Raw genomic sequence first — 21576 nt, forward strand, 5'->3', positions numbered from 1 at the left:
CTGTTGTTTTAAATCAGTACTGGAGTATGAACTCATGGCTTTGTGCTTGCTAGGCAAGCACTTTACCACCTCCAGTCCTTTTGGCTTGAGGTTATTTTTTAGATAGGGTCTAATGCTTTTGCCCAAGCCATCCTGAGACCTCAATCCTCCCACCTTATGCCTCCTAAGCAGTTGGGGTTACAGAAGCAAACCAACATGCCTGGCTTGTTTGTTGAGATGAAGGTTCTTCTAGGTTTTTGTCGGACTGGTCTCAAACCAGCCATAATCCAACTAATCTCTTCATAACTGGGATTGCAGGTGAGAGACACCACATCCAGCATAAATCTCTTATCCATAACCAATCAACTATTTGCGTCAGTTTTTTAAGTCAGTCATATATTCATAAAGATTATAGTCCATCAGGGAAGAATTATACAAGCAAATATTTAACATGTGTAAACTAATAATTTCAAAGCATTAGGAAGAGATAGTAATAGGATACTCAGCAGGTATCAGTGAGGTCAGGGCATGGACCTTAAATGAGTGATGGAGCCCAGGGCAGGAAGAGAACAGATATGAAATCAGGCTTTCTAGATTTCCATGAAGCGATTCCATATAACCTTGGAGTAAGCTGCTAGAGCTAAAAATGTGCATCACAATTCCTATAGCAATCACTTAAAAGTAGAGGAAAAGGGCAAGGGAGGACCTCTAAAAAATATTCAAATAGTTGGAAAAAAGGAAGGCTAGGGAAACAGGAACAAAAAATTTTAACAAGACAATCATTTTAGGCAGGCTCAAATCTAACTAGATTAATACTTACAGAAGACTGTAATAATATCAGAATGCAAAATAAAAGCATGTTGTCTATAACAGACCAAGTGCAAATGAAAAACACACACTGAAACAAAACCAAAAGGGAGGGGAGTCACTGTATAAAGATATTAAAAAGATATAAGTGCCTACTAAGCACACACTTCAAATAAAATGGCAATCAACAATGGCTAAATAGACAATATTATCAAAACCAGCCAAACATAATGAAAATTCTGCATAATACTATGACAGAAATCAAATAGTTTCTACAAAGAAGCCCTCAGTACCAAACGTCTTCTCCAGTGATTTGAATTTTTCAACATAAATAAAGATAAAACCATAAAGCACTCTGAGAGAGTAGGTTTCCACTATTCGAAGGTCTCTAAAGGGTAATCAATGGCAAACAAATGCACAGAAACACACTATACCAAAAAACACGTGGATCCTTTTCTGTCTGATTTTAGAGACATCAGCTGTGGTGGGCATACCGGAGGTGGGTAGTGGTCATCCTTGCAGGTACACAGCAAGGATGCTCCAGTCCTGCAGGTCAGTGGATCACAGAGATCCACAGCACAGGAAGCTAAGTACCTAGGGCCAAGGCCTGTATGAAGGCTCACATGTCATTTCTTTGCTCTTACGCAAACCTGCTGTTCTGATACATCTCAGATCTGCAAAGCACAGGGTTCTGGATCTTATGTATGGTACAGGATAGAAAGACACTACAGCATCCCTGGCTGGGGCTACAGGCATGAGCTATGGGTGCCTGGATAGCTTCCTCATTTTAAAAATTATAGACATGTGAGTTCTGAGGTTCCCCTGCTGGTATAGGTTGGCTTGAGTACTCAAAATAAATTTAGCTCAAGTATTTAGGACAATCTAGTTTTTGCCGTGGCCTAGAAGTATATTTGGTCCTTACATATTTTGAGTTGGTCAGAATTATTCTGATAGAAAAGACAGCTTTGTCAGTGATATGGTTCTGTTCAGGACGAGTGTGTGTCTGTGCCCATGCACTGATAGGCCTGGCCACAATGTCACATTCACTGATTCACAGATCATCAAAGGCCAAAAAAGAGCTTTCTACAGTTCCAATGGCAATAAGGCAATTCCACCACTACACACTGAGCATCTACGTTCCCCTCAACTTCACATGCAGAAAGTCGTTTCTCATATGATGTTTCCACATTGGCCTCTGGTATGACACATAGCGAAACAACTCAAGTTTCTAAAACCCTCAAACCATCTCCAGTCCACACCAGTGAATTCAGTGGGTCTTACCTTGACAGAAGGTGTTATTAACCCGCTTATAACCTTGTAGACATTCCATCATTTGACTATAACCGTGATAAGCTGGAAGGTAAGAAATAATTTTTTGTTAGTTGCTTAGTTAAGTTTGGCAATCTTAAATGGCTAGGTGTGGTAACAAAGAGACATCAGTGAACATCTTTATTCATCTACACACTACCAGTAATAAATGCAGAAATCCACAATTTTCTCTTTACACTGTTACTTAAGTCTATCGCAATTTTTGTCCTTTTTAATATTTCAAAATATGTGGGTATCGTGTTAGTTGTACAAGGAAGGGAGCTCCGCTGTGACATCTACATTCACACATACAATGTGCCCTTATCAAATTCAACACCTCCATGCCACTCCAAATTTTGTCAGAGGCCTAGTCCTCAGAAGTTGCTAGTAAATGAATCATGAGACTGGTTTGTATTTCCTTCCAGTTACTGATTAAATATTTCTGATGGCAAAGGGTCTATTGCTACTCAGTGATTTGCTTCAGGGAATGTTAAGTTAAAAAAGAGGAGAATTTGCCATGTAGACTTGCCCCATTCAGTTCCTGAGCCTCAGGTCCAGTTTGGTCCCACATGAAGACACTCCTGGCACAGCTTTATAAACCACAGGATTGCTGCTCTATGAGTTCTTCTCAGACAAAAAAGAGGCAAGAAGCGGTTTTGTAAGTTTCAACAGTCATCTAGTTCAAGGCCAGGGGACAGACCAGATGGTCACCCAAAGTCCTCTATGGTTTAGAGTTGTTTGTTACATTTTCTTCTAACAATGAATACAGGACAAGAGGTTTGTTCACACAAAGCACATTTCTAACAGATGACAGCCTTGTAATGAAATTATTTGCAGATCTAAGATTAAGTTTTCACAGAAAAAAAAATGATCAACAATGAAAGCTCTTTCTGGATGTGGCTAAACAAAAACTTTGTACATTACATAAAAGCCACTTGAAAAAAAGTGAAGTTTGAAGTACTTTGAATAAAAAGTATGTATATGTAAATATAAAAGGGGGCATGAAACACAAACCCATGTCATATAAAGCCATAGAGAACTGCTCTCTTCCAGTATGAACATGATTGAGAGCCAGTACTCAGCAAAGGAAGGGAGGGTTTTGAAATGACACAGGAAGAATGTTGCCTTGAGTGTGCCTCTGAGGGCTGAGTCACTTAAGATAATACAAACAGAATAAATGTCAAAATGTTAAGGGTTTACTTCATTCATAATGCACGTTGCCCTTCCTAAAATGAAATCAGTCTCTTCAATTTCCTACAACAAATGAGCCAAAGGAGAAATTCATTTCCAACAACATGCAATTAAAGGTAACAGCAACTCTGTACACACCCATTCAACTGAAATCATCGGGATACTGACCCCCCCCCCAAAAAAATAGGAAGGAGCAAATTCAGCTCAAATAATGTAAGTCTAGAGAAAAATGACAAGACAAGAATGGAAATGTTCATGTTTGCTACACTGATGTTTAGGAAAGAAAAGGAACTAGGTAAGCAAAAGATTACACACACAAAAAGGGACCAGATAACAGCTTTTAGAGAAGAAGAAGAAGAAAGTATCAGGAAATATAAACAGCACAAAATAATCTCCAATTAACCATTAAAAAGTCAAATGTGAAGCTGGGAACTGTGGTTCACACCTGTAATCCTAGCTACTCAGGAGGCTGAGATCTAAAGTTCACAGTTCAAAACCAGCCTACCACAAAAAGTCCTCTGTGAGATTCTTATCTTCAATTAACCACCAGAAAACTGGAAGTGGTGCTATAGCTCAGGGACAATGCCCAGGCCCAGAGCTCATGCCCCATGACCAACTGAAAAAGAAAGGTCAATAGTGAACCTGTGGCTCAAGTGGTAGACCTGAGCTAAAAAAAAAAAAAAAAAGCTAAGGGACAGCACAGTACCCATAAAAAAAAAAAAAAGAAAAAAAGAAAAGAAAAGCAGAAACAGCATTAGCTTTAGGCATGTAAAGAACTTAGTTATTCCTTCCCAAAGTAGGAATTCCAAATGAGAAATTATTTAAAACAAATTATCTATAATGAGGGAAGGCCATCTGGAGTGGCGATTTCAAATGGAAGAGTTCAGACTGAAATCCATTTGAGAACATCAATCTAACCAACAGTCATTTAAGATGGGCAAATAAAAATTACATTATAAAAGTAAATGAGGGGCCGGGAGTTTGGCCTACTGGTAGAGTGCTTGACTATCATGCACGAAGACCTGGGTTCGATTCCTCGAGACTACATACATAGAAAAAAAGCCAGAAATGATGCTGAGGCTCAAGTGGTAGAGCTCTGGCCTTGACAAAGCTCAAGGGCAGTGCTCAGGCCCTGAGCTCAAGCCCAGGACTGGCAAAAAAAAAAAAAAAGTAAATGAAAAAATTTACCCCCATAGCAACAATCATGAATTTAAAAAATGATTATAAAAATCTAGCTACGGTGTCAGTGGCTCATACCTGTAATCTCAGCTGCTCAGGCTGAGATCTGATGACTACAGTTCAAAGCCACCCTGGGCACAAATGTCAGTGAGACTCTTATCTCCAATAAACTACTCAAACAACTCTGGAAGTAACACTGTGGCTCAATTGGTAGAGCACTATCTTTGAGCAAAAAGAAGCTCAGAGACAGCACCCAGGCCCTGAGTTCAAGCCCCAGGAATGGCAAAAAGAATAATAAATAAATAAATAAAGTAAGTATCTTCAGCTACTTATGAAGGAAGATGGTTAAGAAAACTATCACTTATTCTTTTGGTTAAAACACCATGAGTAAGTATAAGATATTCCCATGCAAATGAAATTATTTATGCTTTTCTGAGGAGTATTCCTTAGAAATCAGTTTTCCTTATTTACTACTACATTGAAAATGACATATGCAAACTGTTTTGGGGAAGAAGGAATACAAAGGCATCAACTTGATTTGATTTAAATCAACAGTTTCTTCAAAACACTTCAAAGACAAACCAAACCCTGTAGGTGTAGCTATGGATTGATGACTCTGAGAATTGTGACAGTATACAAATAGTACTAAGGATAAAAGGATTGTGATAGCCCTGTAATTATACTTTTAAATCCTATATTCTAACAAAAATCATAGCATAGGTTGTGACTATTCATAAATTTAACCTAAGAAATGATAACTGCATTAACTTTTTAACATTATCTTTACATAGTTGTACAAAGGAGTTGCCATTTAACAAAGCCATTTATGAATATAATATATCTTAATCACCCCTTCTCTCATCTTCTTAATTTTGTAGGATACACATAGGATTCCTGACAGTATTACCCCCCTCTTCTTCATTAGTCTACGCCTTTCCCCTTGACCTCACCCCGCCCCTTTTGAATACTTGCTTCCTGATGCTTTATCTTGCTGAACTTTGCCTTTCTAAGGAAATACATGCTTTGTGTCCTCCCTTGAATTTACTATATTTCAGCTTACACATTATGTACACTTGCATACAAACCAACATATTTTCTTATAAATTTATAAGTGGTATCTAGCTTCCACATATAAGAGAGAGCATGTACCTTCTGTTTCTCTGGGCTTGATTTACTTTACTTAACACAGTGTTTCCAGGTCTTTCCATTTATTTTTAAATGGTACAACATCATTCTTTCTAATAGATAAGTAGAATTCCAGTGTGTGTGTGTGTGTGTGTGTGTGTGTGCGTGCACATGTGCGCGCGCGTGCTTAAGTAGACAGACAGACAGGTAGACTGGTTAACAGAGATAGAAATATAGATTTAGGTCACATTTTCTTGACCCATTTGTCTATTGAGGGTCATCTGAGCTGATTCCATTCCTCAGTGATAGTGAATAGTGCAGCAATAAACATGGTTGTGTTGATTGCTTTACTGTATTGTGGTTTACAATCCTTTGGATAAATGCCAAGGAATGGGATTGCTGTATCTTTTGTGTAGGACTTAAAGTATTTATTTCTCATTTTAAAAGTTATCTATTGTCTTTCTCTAAGGGGAAGATGCCCTTTTCTTTCTAACTAATTCCACTAGAGAAGACAACCACTATGATTATTTTTTAAAAAAAGAACAAACTGTGTCATGAGGTTTTTGGGAGTGCATACTTCATAGCATTATGCTCTTGAACACAGGAAGAAAGTTCTTTGAAAGTCTCATGTGGTATATCATCAAAAGAGTAGTCAGAAGAAAATAGACATGCCCCACTGATCTGCAAAGGAAGAATGAAATGCTACTTACATGGCTTCTTGGGGCATTTCTGGCATTTGTTAAAGCCCCAGGAGGTACCCACAGTTCCACAGCAGTCCTCTTGCTTTGAAAGGCCAGGAAGAGCTTTGCCACACTGCAATGATTAGGTGTGAAATATGAACATTAATTGAGTGAAAGATGCTCAGCTCTGGCGAGCAGCTGTGCCTCACAACCACATTGTAAAACAGTTCCCTTGTTATCGATACAATTAGAGAAGAAGAGAAAAAACTATAAAATGCTGAAACTAAACACCAGGACTGAATCAATGCAACATTAAAATGAACGAGCACATTTCCAAATAAGTGCTTCTTCACATTTTTAAAATCTTGTGAAAATCTGTCCTTGCCCAGAGCTCTTAGTAAAACTCAAAATTTCAGGATCTTTATTTTGTTCTTAGTAAGAACCTTATCCTTCAAAAGATCGATATAAACTTTATTTTTTTTGGTAAAGTTCCCAGAGATCAAACCCAGGGCTTCACACACTTCTAGCTCTATCTCCAGTCTTCAATATAAACTTTCAAAACTGTTGGTTATAATCGTGTAAGTTGCTCTTGTAAATCATCAGGGAGTTGTGCTATAAGGGTATGGTAAGATGTGCCTAAAACAAAAGAATGTGGCACAGATCTGACCTGCAAGAGGATACCAGACTTCCGATAACCTAAAGCCTGAATATGGACAGGACATGACATAACAGTGGTGCAAGAAATTATGCTGGGATAAAGCAGATTTTCCTGAGAGAGATTAACCTCCTGAGAGAGGTCCCGAACAATCTGACCTAGGGAGGTGCTTGTAGTTTTAAGCAAGAGTGGCCAGAGCCTTGCAGTGAGGCTCAGAGCTATTAGAATACTCTATGGTCAAATGGTAAGACTCCTAGCTGAACATAGGAGGCCAGATGAGGCTGGGAGGCAGGAACCTGAGAAGGAATGGGGAAAAGAAAGGCCTAGAAAAACAGATCCTATCCTGTGAACCAATCCAAACACCATTTGGTCAGGGGAAGCCTAACTGATTTGCTGTACATCCCAATGCTACAGGTTCAAGTCCGTGCCTCCCATCTCCTTCATGTATGTGAATGCAATGTATCAAAAGGACCCCTCTGACATGGCCTACTTCAACCCCTACACAGTTTCCTAACCTTGAGTGAAAAAACTAAGGGATAGTACCCAGGCACTGAGTTTACTCCTAGTACTGGCATCCCCCTCAAAATAAAAAGGGTTGGAAGACATTTTAAGTTAGGTAAAATCCTCTACATGAACCTGAAAAGACACAGTTCTGGGTACAACACTGATTAGAGCCCCAGGAAGCAAATCAGGCCACAGTCACCATGCTGCCTGAAATGTGCATAGCCGATTCCACAGATATGCAGAGATGTGGTACAACTTACTTTCTTGGGCAGAGACAAGGGCTGTCCTACAGAACAACCCACATGGAGAAACAATGTCCAAGTGACTATGTGAGCCAGGCATCATAGCCTGAGAGACAGACAGACAGACAGACAGACAGACAGACAGACAGACAGAGGGGGAGAGAGGGGGAGAGAGAGGGAGAAAGAAAAAGAGAGGGGGGGGAGAGAAAGTAGAGAACCAACAGAAAAACAAATTACCTAACTCCAGGTAACTCCCAGATTCCTCCAGCTTAATCAAAAAGTACTAAACCCAAAATATGAGCAACAGAAGGAGGAAGGAGGACAATGATTCAGATGTAAGACTACAAACAAAATAAAACTATTGAGGCCCTCACAACTGAGAACCTGTTACATGCGGCTGCCAAAGCCAGCTTCGCATTCATTTCCAGTTTTATAAATCAGCTAGCATTAGTCAAGACAGGAGTTCACATCAGATGCAGATCACTGCTCAACTGGATTCTAGATTCTTCTCTTAATCAAGCAAAAACACTCAACACTTGCTGGTTTTTATATGCTCGAAATGTTATTAGCAGTTAAAATCCAATTTTCACCTTGGATTCCTAGAATGTTTTATTTGGGAGGGCAAAAATAAATCATTTCTCTCCACAAGGTCTCCAAAAAGGTACAAGGATTTCGTTACATGATTCAAGCCACTTTATTCAATGGCTTTGTTTATGCGGGGCCCCAGCCAAGAGTAGCACAAGCCATCCAAAGCAATGGAATAAATGGCAGGGTAGATGGGACCATGGCCCCGTGTGTTGGTCTCAGAACTGGGTCTGCACAGCGCAAGAATGAACTGCAAGGGATGAAGTCATAGGCACAACAACGCACACTACTCTGTAGAGTCCCTTCAGTCTTTCCATCACGAAGAGGCATCAAGGTACTGCCAGAAATGGCATGTGAGACCACTGAGGTCAAGGCTTTCCTCCAAGAGGCCAGGGGACAACACTAAGTCTCATGTGAAAGGTCACAAATCCTTGGAGGAAAACAAGTAGGTGCAAGGATCATCCTTTACCATTTTCCCACAGGGAAATCATAGGACTTAAGAGTTAAGCTCATATTGTTACAGTATCTCACTTTGTTATCTGACATATTCAATTTATTTGTATTTGGTTATTTGAAATTGGATAGGGAAGGGGGGAAAACCAAGACAGGAGGGGGGGTGGAGGGGAGGGTAATGGGGACCGAGACATGTGAAAGGGTATCAATATATGTGAATTAATGCACCTTCTATCTGGCAAATATCATGTAACCCTTTTATTAATTACAATAAAAAAAATTTTTAAATAAAAAGTTAACGTTTTACAGAAAAAAAAAGTTAAGCTGTCATTACAGTTGCTTTTAAAGATCTCTTTAGCAATCTATGAGGACAATAATGGCTTAACATTTATCATTTGCAATCCAGGCTTGCAATATTTGCCAACTGGAAACTCACGTGGCTTCGGAGAGTTGGTAACTGAAAATGAGGGCGATGGGTCCTGGAAGGAGGTTTCCTAAGATGTCATGTCCACATTGGAAAACTGCCTAAAGTAGCCTCCTTCCACAAGCTTTGGCTATACTGAATAGGGTTCTAGGGAAGGAGATATAACAGTCCAAGAAAAAAGAATGCTAGAGTGAAATCATGAGATTTAGACTAGAATCATAATAGCTTACAAGCAGTTCCAGAGGTCATCTTACTTCTCTAGGCTCGTGTTGAAATGATGGCCCCCGAACCACGTCCTCAGAAATTATGGAAATGAACAGTATAAGTCCAAGAGGCAGAGGGACTAGAAAGAGGCAACCCTTTGAGATGTGATATACAGTTGGTTAAGCAGAATCTGCTTAGACCTCAGCTGGTGGCCTGCAATGATTCAACTCTAAAAACAGAGTGAAAATGTTGGTCATCTGATAGGTTCTCTGAAGGGATTTGTAAAAATTGTTCAGGAGGATGAACTTGTCTTTCAGCTACTTCAGAGGCAGGGTTAAGAGAACAGTAGTTTGAGGCTGACCTGGGGAAAAGTGTAAGATCCTGCTAAACAGACAGGGTGGCTTATGTCTGCAATCCTAACTACTCAGGAGGAGGGGGAGATCAGAGGGACAATGCACTTTAACACTAGTCATGGGGGAAAAAAAAGTTTTTGAGACTCCTGTCTCAACCAATGAAAAGCTAAGGGTGGTGGCGTGAGGCTATAAAGAATATACAAACAGGAGGATAGCAGCCTAAGCAGCACATATAGTAAAATTCGCTTTGGAAGCACATATACTAACATTGGAATGATACAGAGAAGATTAGCATGGCCCCTGCACAAAGATGACATGCAAAAACATAGTGAAAGAAAAAAGTGGTAGGACCATGGCTCTAGTGATAGAGCAAGTGTTAAGGCCCTGAGTTCAAATTCAATACTGCCAATAGTAATAATCATAAAAGAAGCATTCCATAATGATGTATCAGCTCAAATGAAGAACATTTTCGAAGAAGGAGGAGGAGGAGGAGGAAGAAGAAGAAGGCGGAGGCAGCACTGAGCCACAGGAGCACATAAAAACAAAACCTAAAATGTTAAAGTAACATAGATTTTTTTAAAAAATACTTTTAAGAGATTGTGAATTCATGCACCTTCTATCTGGCAAATATAATGTAACTCTTCTATTAATTACAATAAAAAATATATGAAAAAAAGAAATTACACAGAAAAAGCAAGGAAGAAAATAGAAGCCTGCTTCATGGTAACCCCTGCAAAAGCAAGCAGACTATGTTTAGGCAGGAGGTAATACAAGGAAATGACTCAACAGTACTACAGGGGAAAGGGATTCCAGAGGGTGGTACAGAGCAGAAGGCCAACCACACTGAGAGAGAACCTGAGGGTAAGGACAGAGGCGGACAGGCCACAAGTGAGGCGACACAGGGAGTGGGTAAGGAAAGACAGGACACCAGGAGGAGCAAAGACAGGGAGTGGTTTCCAAATTTGGGATTCAACTTGTGGTTGGACATAAAAATCATCCAGGAGACAGGAAGAAAAGCATCACGGGGCCTCTCTCTGCCAAACACTGTCATCTTTTAAACAATGGTCTAAGCAGAAGCCATGATGAACAAGGAGGAGGAAAGGAAGAATGGATTAGAGGTTCACTGAAGGTAGAGTTTTCTCTATTGAATCCATCTCCTTAAATGTTAAAAAAAAATTAACCAGGAAAGACTGTATCACTCATGGGAAAACAAGAAGAAATTACATGGAAGATAAGTATAGTCAAGAGTAATCAATCAGTGGATGAGAATACAAACAATAAAAAGAAATGTTTAAGTTCAATCCACCTACTCTTTCCCTAACAAGTGCTGTACTGACACAGTAAAGAGGCATTTTTAACACCAATCAAAACTTATAGCCACCAGCCATGTACCTAACACTGATCTACCAGAATTAACACATTATAAATGGGAAGGAAGGTCATGTCCCCTTCTTACATAATCAAATTCCCCATGTGCCCTGTAAAATGCAAGGTAAGTGTGTCGGTCAGACCTTGCATTGCTATAACAAAATACCTGACATAAACAGAGTGGATCTCTTGATGAGCCCACATATCATGATGTGCGAAACAGGTAGCAGAGGTTACTCACCTCGTGGTGGATGGGAAGTAAAGAGAAAGGGAAGGAACCAGAGGCCAGGAATGACCTTTGAAAGCATACTATCAGCAACCTACATCCTTCAGTAGATCCACCTCCCAGTATTTCTCCCATCCTTCAAAACAGCACCACCAGTTGGGGACCAAGCATTCAACACTAAGATAGCTTATAGGGGACACCTCATAGACAGATTATAAATAGTAAGAATGACCCATAATTGAGTAATTGGCAAAGCACAACTAAAGATAGAAAAATGGAAATTCTCACTTCACAATTACCACCTACATTGCGGTCACAGAAAAACCCTTAATCTCTTCTTGCCTTTGTCCACCTCTATGAAATGAACTAAAAATGTCCATTTTTCTCAGAGCTCCTGAGAGGACTGAAACCGTACATGGGAAACAGACTGTGCATTAAAAAGTCCCATGGCCAGCACCTCTAGTCTCCCCATCCATATTTGGTTCCTTTTCCAAGACCCCTGCTTTAAAATTCTGGGATAAAAAGGAGCAAGTAATCTAATAGTTACTCAATATTCAGTGCCCAAGATTAAATTTACAGATGATTTATGTGTGAAAGCAAATATTCAAGTTAGCTATGTAACTACAAAGAAGGCACTCTTAAGATCTCACTAAAAATGTTTAACTTTCTCAAAAAGGCTGCATCTCATAAAGAATCAGTGCTCGGTGAGTGAACGCTATGGAAGCTTTGTAATCATACAGACTTCATTTTAATTCTGTCTAAGAATGATATTACTGAGTTACAGTAATCCCATCTATTGCTATCAGTGTTTGAGAGCAGAAGAGTTCACTGAGGATGTTAAGGTCATGCTGCTGTGCTTTGCTATACGAGGCATGAGACCTTCCTATGAGCTCCATGCACCTCCATCTTCCAAACACCCATGCACTCATCACAAGGCACTAGAGCCCATGGCATTCTAGTCAAGACATGTCCTTGAATATAACTTGAACATAACAGTTCTTTTGAGTTCCAGTATCAATAGTGGCTTGGGAAGTCTCTATCCTAAGAAAAGACAGCCTAAGAGTCAGGATAGAATGATAGAAAAATCACTGAGGGTAGAAACCAGAAAGCTTCAGTGAGACCCTGCCTGCCACATACTCAAGACAGGATATTTAAACTGATTGTCTTTCTGAATGTTACTATCATTGTCCATAACACTGTTAAGACAGATTCAAACTGCCAACATTCATTGATGAACCTGAGTTTGATGGCTTCCTGACAGCTTTAGTGCAGGGCTGAGGTAGCCAGGAAAGGATGGTAAGAAGGCCTTCTATGCCAGGGTGATCTCCACATTCCACAGACGACCCTGGCCTGCAGGTTGATACACTAGAAACCATAATGAACATCTTGCCTAGTCCTAGCCTCAAGCTACAGCCTGGACCAACTTGACTAGTGCTAACTATAATGAGCTTCCTATGCTGTATGGCTCTTCAATATTTCCTTTCTGGTTCTAATAAATAACCACAATGACTTACATTATTGTCAATAAATTCTAAGAAATTATACTAGATGATAACAGACATTTAGATTTTTGTTTGTATGAAGCATGCATGCAAGTCACGTGATGGTCCATCACCTAACACCACATAAGCAAGTCCTCAGCATTACCCACAAGGCAGGTACCATCCTAGTCCACACCAACAGTTAGAGGCATGCTATTCCAGCATGCTGGCACACATTCTTTAGGAACTGGGAGGGAGAGAAAGAAAGCTACATCCTCAGTAACTGTAAATCTGGTTGAGGAATGTAAATCCCATGCTGGATATCTTGGATGTCTTTCTGGGAGAACTAGCATGAGGCCCATTATGGGGCGAGCTCCTGACCGTAATTGTAGCATTGTTGGATTCACCCAGCCTTCCTCACAGTTCTTTGCCTCCACTCTCAGTCTTCCACTATGATAGAAACATCTCTCCTTTGGCAAAGTAACTCCTGCTCCCCTTCGGAGTTAAATGGCATTCTAGCTTGTGGTTCTACCTGGGCTCCAAATTAAACTGGCAAACCTCAGGAGAGTGCTGCAGTGCCAGTCTACTAGAACATTAAATATGATGATTTCTACATACCAAAAGGAAAATGGTCCAAATCTTTGAGTTCTATCAGTAATGCAACCAGAGCAACTTATCTGATTAACTTGTCCTTCAGGTCCACTGTCAGAAAGAGAATTTTATAGGATAGAGCCATGGCAAGCTAACAGGCATTGTCTCATAAAAAAAAGAAGAAGAAGAAAATGCTTAAATGCTTCCAGATTTTCTAAAAGAAGTTGTAAAAAATTTGTTTTGGCTCAAGCAGAACATTCTTTATAGGCAAAGGTTTTTTTTTTTTAAGTCTACCCAGCTTTCTTTTATTAGAGTAATTAAAACAATGTCAGACATTTGAGGTATCTGATACAAGCATAATCTAGTGATATTTCAGGCTATTGATTTTATAAAGTATCTACAATGACTAGGGCATTAGTTGTTGAAAATATATCTACCTCGATTTCTGACAGTGTATTTGTTTAAAGCCTGCACAAGCCAAACCATGGGCTTCAAGGAATTCCAGACAACTACTTTCATTTATCAATGGTATTTTTTTAAGTTATACTAAGGCAAAAGTGGGTTTTTCATGTTAACATACAAAGGGAAAAAAATCTTCAGGATAAAACTTAAGATTATACTTGACATCTTTCCTAGAGAAGCAAACCAACCCTTGCTGACTGCTTTCTCTACCTCTAGAGCGATTTGGACATGTCACCAGCCAAAATTTCCAGGTTGGGATCTGTGTATGTTATTATTTATCTTAGGTGGCTAAAAGAATAATTATCATCATGATTCTGTTCTGACAATATAATTCTGGTTAGTCTTGCTAACAAGAGGCAAAACCATAGAAATCATAAATCTCAGTTGTAGACAGTGAGTAGGCCAAATTTATTTTATGTTTTATTACCATCTAAAAGGACAAAATTCTCATGTTAATACAGGGAACGACCATGGGCAATAAATATAGGAAATAAATACAGGCATGGGTATTATTGCCATGGCAATCTGATATTCTGCAAAATGATGAACCATCGAGGCCTTGTCTTCCCACAATGCTTATTTCTTTAACTAGAGAGAAAGTTTTCCTACAGCTTTATTCCTTGCCAGTTCCTTTTTTGTCTACATAGAGATCAGGAAATGAATAAAAAATACATTTGAGGCTTTGGAGGGCTGTGTGAAATGATGACATGTGCCAATGTGTGCCATGGCACACATTTGGCTAAGCTTTGCATTTTTCTGTATCAACCAAGTACACAGGACTCACAATTGCTAATTACCTGTGGTTTGGATGGCAGTCACAGAGAAAAACAAAAAGCCACAAATAAAAGTAACAGGTTCACTTATATCCCCAGATGCTAAGAACCAAGCCTGTCTTGTCCACTTCCCTGCCACTCAGAAGATGGACAATTTACTGCCCACTAAAGAGTCAGTTGAGTACCCTCATTTGCAAGCTCCCTAACTATCTTAGCTCAGGTTGTCAAACCCACTGGGCAGGCTTGACAGAGGTATTTATCTCCTCACAGTTCTAGGAACTAAAAGCCCAAGACCTCAGGTCAACAAAATCTAGTCCTACCTTCTAGAGAACAGTCATCTGGCTGTGTGCTCATGTGACCTCTTTCTTGTGAGTATGCAGGAAGAGTAATGGAGATAGCAAGTTCTCCTCTCTCCTTTCTTCTAAAAACACTGACTCTAGCTGCCAGGGTCCTCCCTTGTGACTTTATTTAACCTTAATTTTCTCCTTTCTGGCTCTATCACCAGTTACACTGGAGAAAGGGGGAAAGCTCCAGCCTGTGAAGGTTCTCAGAAGCAACTCTTTTCCCTGTGGGAATTAAGGAAATCAGGTATGCTGAATTGCACAGCAGTAACGTGGCAGAAAGATCCTCTGTTTCAGTCCCTGAGAAAACTGGCAAAGTAGAGCCCTCTGCTCACCTGCATTAGTCTAGTGCATGCAAAATGTTAAGTTCTGATAGATTTATTTGTTACTTCAGCACAACCTGTCCTGGCATGATAAGTATGAACACAATGATAGATGATTCATCTGTGCCTAGTACAAAGTTCAATCCATAAATAGACTTGCACCAGGGAATGTACAGACAGCCAGGGGAGAACAAAGTGACACAAAAAAAACACTCAAAGATAAATAAATTAAAAAATAGTCAAATTTAGATTCTAATGCAGTAAGGATTTGTGGAAGAGGAAGAAAATGTGCATTGAAGAAGTATTAGCACTCTGTATTGTGGACAAAGTGGCACTTGAAAGGAGTCTCTAGTCACATTGGGTTTGAGAGATCAAGACAGGTAGTCATTTACTGAGATTATATATACGTATATATTCATACTGGTGGTAGCTATGCTTATGGAAAGGAGAAAAGATGTCAAAAATTGTCAGAGGATTATAGAACTCAGAGATGTCTAGGTAGACTTGGACAATCCACTTACTCGAAAACTGATAAAACTCAGGCTGAGTTTACCAAAATGGAATGAGAGTTAGGGACTTCAGCTGGATATGGTACAAACCAGCCCCAGCCTTTTTGAACCTCAAGTTTCACATAAGTACATAAGAGACAAGAATACCTACTTTTCCTGTCTCATATTGTTTTGAAGGACGAATATGGTCAGAAATGTGAAAATACTCTATCATCTATCAATTTCATAAAAATGTACTGTTTTTCTAGGAGGTCTGTCCCAAAGCCACAGAATGTTGAGAGTGTATTCTTAACTCTGTCAAAGATTGCCTGTTCTAAATAAGACCTCTGCAAAAGTGGTCATCTTGGAAGCATTGTTGTCTTTGTTCCAAATCTTTAGAACTTTTTCTGTTCAAATTTCAAAATTCTCTTCAGAACTCAAGCCATATGTTAAATATCCTCTATGGTGGTGAATCCTTGCTCATTGGAGTTGACTATTGAAAGCTTTCAGAATGATTAAGAAAATAGTAAGGGCTGGAGTATGGCTCAAGCAGTAGAGTGCCTGCTCAACAAGCAAAAGGCCCTGAGTTCCACCCCAGTACTTATGGGAAGGGGAGAGGGAGGGAGGAGAGCAGAGGGAAAATAAGTGAGCTAAAGAATAATACCTTGGATTTGAGCTTATTCTTTCAAACCAGACAGGCAGAACTACATAATGACAATATTACTAAAACAAGTGGAGTCTCATGACCTCATAGAACAGAAATATTCAATTTTACATGCATTTTTTCTTACATAGACCAAAGGGGAAGGAAATATGGAAGAGCAGGAAGGAGAAAACCGAATCATCATCACATTAAAGATGGTGCAGGGAAGAGATGGGGAGAATTTGTCATTTTCAGAATTCAGTCACATTCCTTCTCTCACTACTTCAAAGAGCAGAGTCTAGAGGATTCATTTTCTAAGAAACCAGATGATTCTGCTTCACTTTAACAAATCTCAATTTCAAGGAATTGAATAGAGTCCAGAAACATCAGATCCTAGAAATACCAACTGTCTGTGTTTATTAAACACATCTTATAATGTATACAGCCTAAAACACTCATCAAGCAAAACCATGGTGTCTTTAAACTACTTCCAACATGCTCAGAATTGACATCTTCAAATATAATAACCATAAAACCTGGCTGCTTTTCCAATCAATCGGAAGCTTCTTAATTCCTTCACTCTAAGCTGGACCAAAATTGTCTTCAACATCAAGAATCTAATAATTCATAGGTCAATTATGTTAGTGTGCCCAAGAAGTATAAAAATGGAAAGCTAATAGCCCATGTTGGCTGATAAAGCCATCTCCACTACCAATAACAAAATGGGAAAATATTTAAGAGACAAGGAGTCAGGTAGGAAAGCAATGAAAAAGCACAAGTCTGCCTCTTATCGAACCCATCAGGGAGAGCCAAGTCTGAAGCTGGTAAGATGTTTGGTTTCCCAGGAGATGTGTGTCTTTGTGAAGGCAAGACACTAGGCTAAAAGAAAGGTCCCACCTGAGTCCCACTCATTCTCTGAAGGGGCTTGACTCCGGTTCTAAGAGTCTGTATTTTGATTTTGATTATCCTAATGTTTCAGCCCTACATTCAGCATGCAAGTAAAAAGAGCAGTTCCCCTCTCCATTGGCAGAAGCCCAATGATATTCAGACATATTCTCTTTCACATGGGGTGGTTTTCCCTTTCGGAGATCACTCCTGTCTTTACTGAGCTTCCTCAGCTCTAGGCAAGAGGCACTTTGCACAAAGCAAATCTGGCAGAGGTTGCTGGAATGAGGCCAGCAACCACTTTGCAGCTCCCACCCCTATCATGGAGATGCTCTGACACCTTCAGTGATTCCTTCTGCTGTTGTCACAGGTAACGTTTGGCAAGAGCAGCCATGAAGGACAGTCATGTGAGAGCCACTGGGGACAACCAGACTCACTAACACTCAATTAACTATTTCTTACGTTATGCCAAAAGCAGAATTTGAGAGGGACATTGAAGAAAAACCCAGATGGCAAAGGAAGTGGCTGGTGTTAATGACTTATTCCACCTGAAGGAGGCCAAACTTCAATAAATGCACTCAGTATATCTCAGCTGAGCTCTCTGCTCACAGAGATGGTGAATGTTTGGAAGATTCAGTCCTGCCTTCCCCATCTGCTGCCAAGCATCACCCCTGAAAGACAAAGACCCCTGCCCTGGACAAGCTTACATTGCCCGAGATGGCCTCTAAGGGTACATGGACTCAGCAAACAGGGAGGGAGAGCCTTTGACCACCACTCTCTCATCCAGCTACCTGACTTAGTTCTTCCCACTTAAATAATACTACATAAGTGAGAGATCAAAAGCTCTTATTTAGTGCAGTCGGGTGCTAGTGGCTCACATCTGTAATCCTAGCTACTCTAGAGGCTGAGATCTGAGGATCGTGGTTCAAAGCCAACCCAGAGAGAAAAGTCCTGGTAAAACTCTTATCTCCAGTACACTACTTGAAAAAGTAGGAAGTGGCGCTTTGGCTCAAGTGGTAAAGAAAGACCCTGAATTCAAGCCCCACAACTTGAAGAAGAAGAAAAAAAATAACTCTTGGTACAACATTTAGCTTTTCTATTCTTTAGACTTGTAATCTATTTAGGTAGTTTATGGCCTTCCTTTAGGGAATAAACCAATGTGAAAAGGGTTACAATAACTCTTGAATGAATTGTGTTATGATATAACTAGTTTTCCATTACTGCTTAAGGCCTCACTCTAGTAATATGTATATGGACAGGACAAAACACATTTTATAGAGATTCAAGAACTTAATTGAGCAATAAATTCATTTCCCATAACTGAGACAAGATTGTTCTTTTGTCTGCAGCCCATCTCATCTACATCTCTATCCACCCAGCCATCCATCATCCACCCATCCACTCACCCCTTTTCCTTACTATCTTTCTAGCAAAGAAAATGCCACATCTTTTCCCCAGCTTTCTCACTGATCGATACGCGATGGAAACCAAAACATGTTTTTTAGTCCCTTTAAAGTACTGAGACTGAAAGTAATCAGTGCTTTGAGCCATCCAATGAAGAAACCTCCCAACTTGATGAGCTCACATTTCCCATCCATTTTTCAATAAGGTTTACTATTTAAATAAGACTTAAGTGCCTTCTTTGTCCCTTTACAATGGTTTGGACATTCACAGTGGTGTGTGAGAGTGTGTGTGTGTATGTGTGCTTCAGTGAAACACTTTAGAGCTTGAGAATATACCTTGATATATCTGCCCAAAGAGAACTATCTCCAATTAATCTTTTCTGTTTTTCCAATAGTCCATTTTGTTTTATTTTTTTCTGTCCTGTAGAACCACTGGCGTCCCTGACAGAATCTCGACCAGGTTTTCTGTCATTTTAATTCATGTTTGTCCTGTATCTTATTATTTATATGATATATAATTAAAAGAAATAATTATCCAATGACATCAGGACTTCTGATTCTGGATGGTTCTTTTCTGTTCTTTGTAATTCTCTACAATGTTTATTTTCTTCTGTAGAGTTTACATTGAAATCTTCATTTTGAAGAGTTTGTTTCTTATAGTTATCCCCTTTTTGGAGAGGTTGATAGTTGCAAACTATGAATGTAAATCCATGTGTGATTTGATCATCTTTATCTCTGCCAGTATCTTATTCTCTCTTATTTCTACCTTGAGTTTTATGGTACTTCTGTACTTCTCACTGCAGAACACTGTGGTGTTTCAAAGCGAAGGCTTCTACTTTTTCAACATTTGCAGTAGGAAGTTCTTGAATTTTTCCTTCTGTCTCCTCTGTAATGCCTGTGTCTAATTATAGGGTACGTTTCCGCATTCCACAAAAAGTCCCTGGCTGTACAAGCAGGCAATGGTGGGGCTGGCATAGGAGGGACCCAAAGCTCTTGATCTTTTCTGTATGAGGGCCTTTCCATACCATGTGTGAGCACAAGGTCACTGTAAGATATTTGCTGCCAGCAATTAGGCAATAAAATAACACATATTTAAAACAATCAATTCAGATGCCAACTAAGTTTCAAATTTAGGTTACTGTGAAGTGAACCAATTTAAAACAAAGAATGGCCTCATATGACAAAAAAACTGTATGTATTTAATGTCCCTGTGATACATTAATAGATCTGAAAGGTATTTTCTGAAATTTAGCCTCTCCTCAGAGATGAAAAACAGCATGGAAAGATTTGAGTTTTAAGCTCATGAAAACACAAGATTGCCCTGAAAGGAGCCAGTAATTGTGACCACTGGAGTTGTAATTGCAACTTGATCACAGTGAACAAACTCACAAATGTTTTCAAATATATATGGAGAACCACAATTACTTCAAGTAGCACAGAAACCTAAGTCTACCAAAATTATAACTTGTCAATTATTTCCAGCTTGATTTATGTGCAAGAAATCCATTACTTTTAGATACTCTGCATGTCCTATTCATTTCTATTCTTCAGATCAATTTAGTGGTGTTCATAGCCAGTTGGATTTCCATAAAAATATCAGTACTCTGCCTAGTATGCACGAAGACCCAGGTTCGATTCCTTGGTACCAGATACATAGAAAAAAGCTGGAAGTGGTGCTGAGGCTCAAGAAGTAGAGTTCTGGCCTTGAGAAAGTCCAAGGACAGTGCTCAGGCCCTGAGCTCAAGCCCAGGACTGGCAAATATACATATACATACATACATATATATATATATATATATATATTCACAGACTCTAAATGACCTTAAAACAAGAGATTAGTTTTGATCTTGTCATTGTTTGGATATGAAATGTCCCCCTGTAAGGCATTCATGTTAGGGACTTGGCCCCTACCTCATGGTGTTATCCTAGGAGATTTTGGAAATTTAGAAGGCAGGATCTAATAGAGGGAAGTAGGGCACTGAAGTGGATCCTTGCGAATTGTCTCTTCTTAACTTTTCTCTTCTTAAGAATGGCCTTGGTGCCTTCTTATCTCTTTGTTTTTTCCTGTCCACCATAAGGAAAGAAGTTCCTCTGCCACGTGCTCGCATGGCCAAACATGAGGGGAAATCATGGACGAAATCCTCAGAAACTTGGCTTTAAGTTATTCGTGTTAATTACTCTAGACACAGGATGAAAAGCTAACTAACACAGAGTCTGTACAATTAGACATCACTTCCTACACCAGTAAAACACTCATAATGATTTTTCTCCCCACATCCTGGCACTCTTCTCAAAGTGAAGAACATTATACAAATTTCCAATCTATTGTTCTTGCTCTTGTCTCTTTAAAACAGAATCCAAAGAAACGCATGTGTTGTCATGGATGTAACAATTATCACTGAGTACTGAAACTCTCCACTAACATCTGCCATTACAACTTGAAAATGTCCTTGAATTCTATGACAGACAAGAATACAGCATCTTCACATAGAGGATGGAGCTGCCCACAACAAAGCTGTAGTCCTTTATCATCTGTTCACGATCTTCCTGTGAGATTCAGCTTGTCAATCACAATGAACACTTATCTGATTTCTGAAGCAAGAATGCTCAGCACAGTCTACTCCATCATAATCTCTTCCTTTACAACAGCCTCTAATGAAATCCTGATGCTTGACTCTTCATAAAATACCGTATATCCGTTTATTTCTTTTCAACTCTACTCTTTATTTGAACCACTGGTCATTGCATGCTTGAAACAAAGCCAATTTCCCTTCACCAACCCCCTCGGATCTACAGTCCTTATACTCAGCCCCATTAAAAAGTTAAAACTCTTAAAATAACTCTGCAAAAAAAAATGTATTAAATGTTTTGTCGGGAGTTTGGCCTAGTGGTAGACTCCTTGG

At 39.5% G+C, this 21576-nt stretch overlaps 1 protein-coding gene and 1 non-coding gene across 12 annotated transcripts in view; one reads left to right on the forward strand and one right to left on the reverse strand.

The window, feature by feature from the left end:
* Ltbp1 (latent transforming growth factor beta binding protein 1) overlaps positions 1-21576 on the reverse strand; it is a 367263-nt gene that overhangs the window by 146313 nt on the left and 199374 nt on the right. For all 11 annotated transcript variants that reach the window (XM_090337166.1, XM_090337170.1, XM_090337167.1 and 8 more), the window contains 2 exons: positions 6300-6402; positions 2068-2139 (listed from right to left, as the gene is read on the reverse strand). In XM_090337166.1, coding sequence (XP_090193292.1) covers positions 2068-2139; positions 6300-6402 — 175 coding nt within the window. The remainder of the gene's footprint in view (positions 1-2067; positions 2140-6299; positions 6403-21576) is intronic.
* LOC150060898 (U6 spliceosomal RNA) lies at positions 9932-10035 on the forward strand. Its single transcript, XR_016536354.1, has one exon. It is a non-coding gene; the product is annotated as a U6 spliceosomal RNA (small nuclear RNA).

Source organism: Megascapheus bottae, chromosome 7 (genome assembly GCF_031878675.1).
Source record: "Megascapheus bottae isolate mThoBot1 chromosome 7, mThoBot2.hap1, whole genome shotgun sequence".
NCBI classification, from domain to species: Eukaryota; Metazoa; Chordata; class Mammalia; order Rodentia; family Geomyidae; genus Megascapheus; species Megascapheus bottae.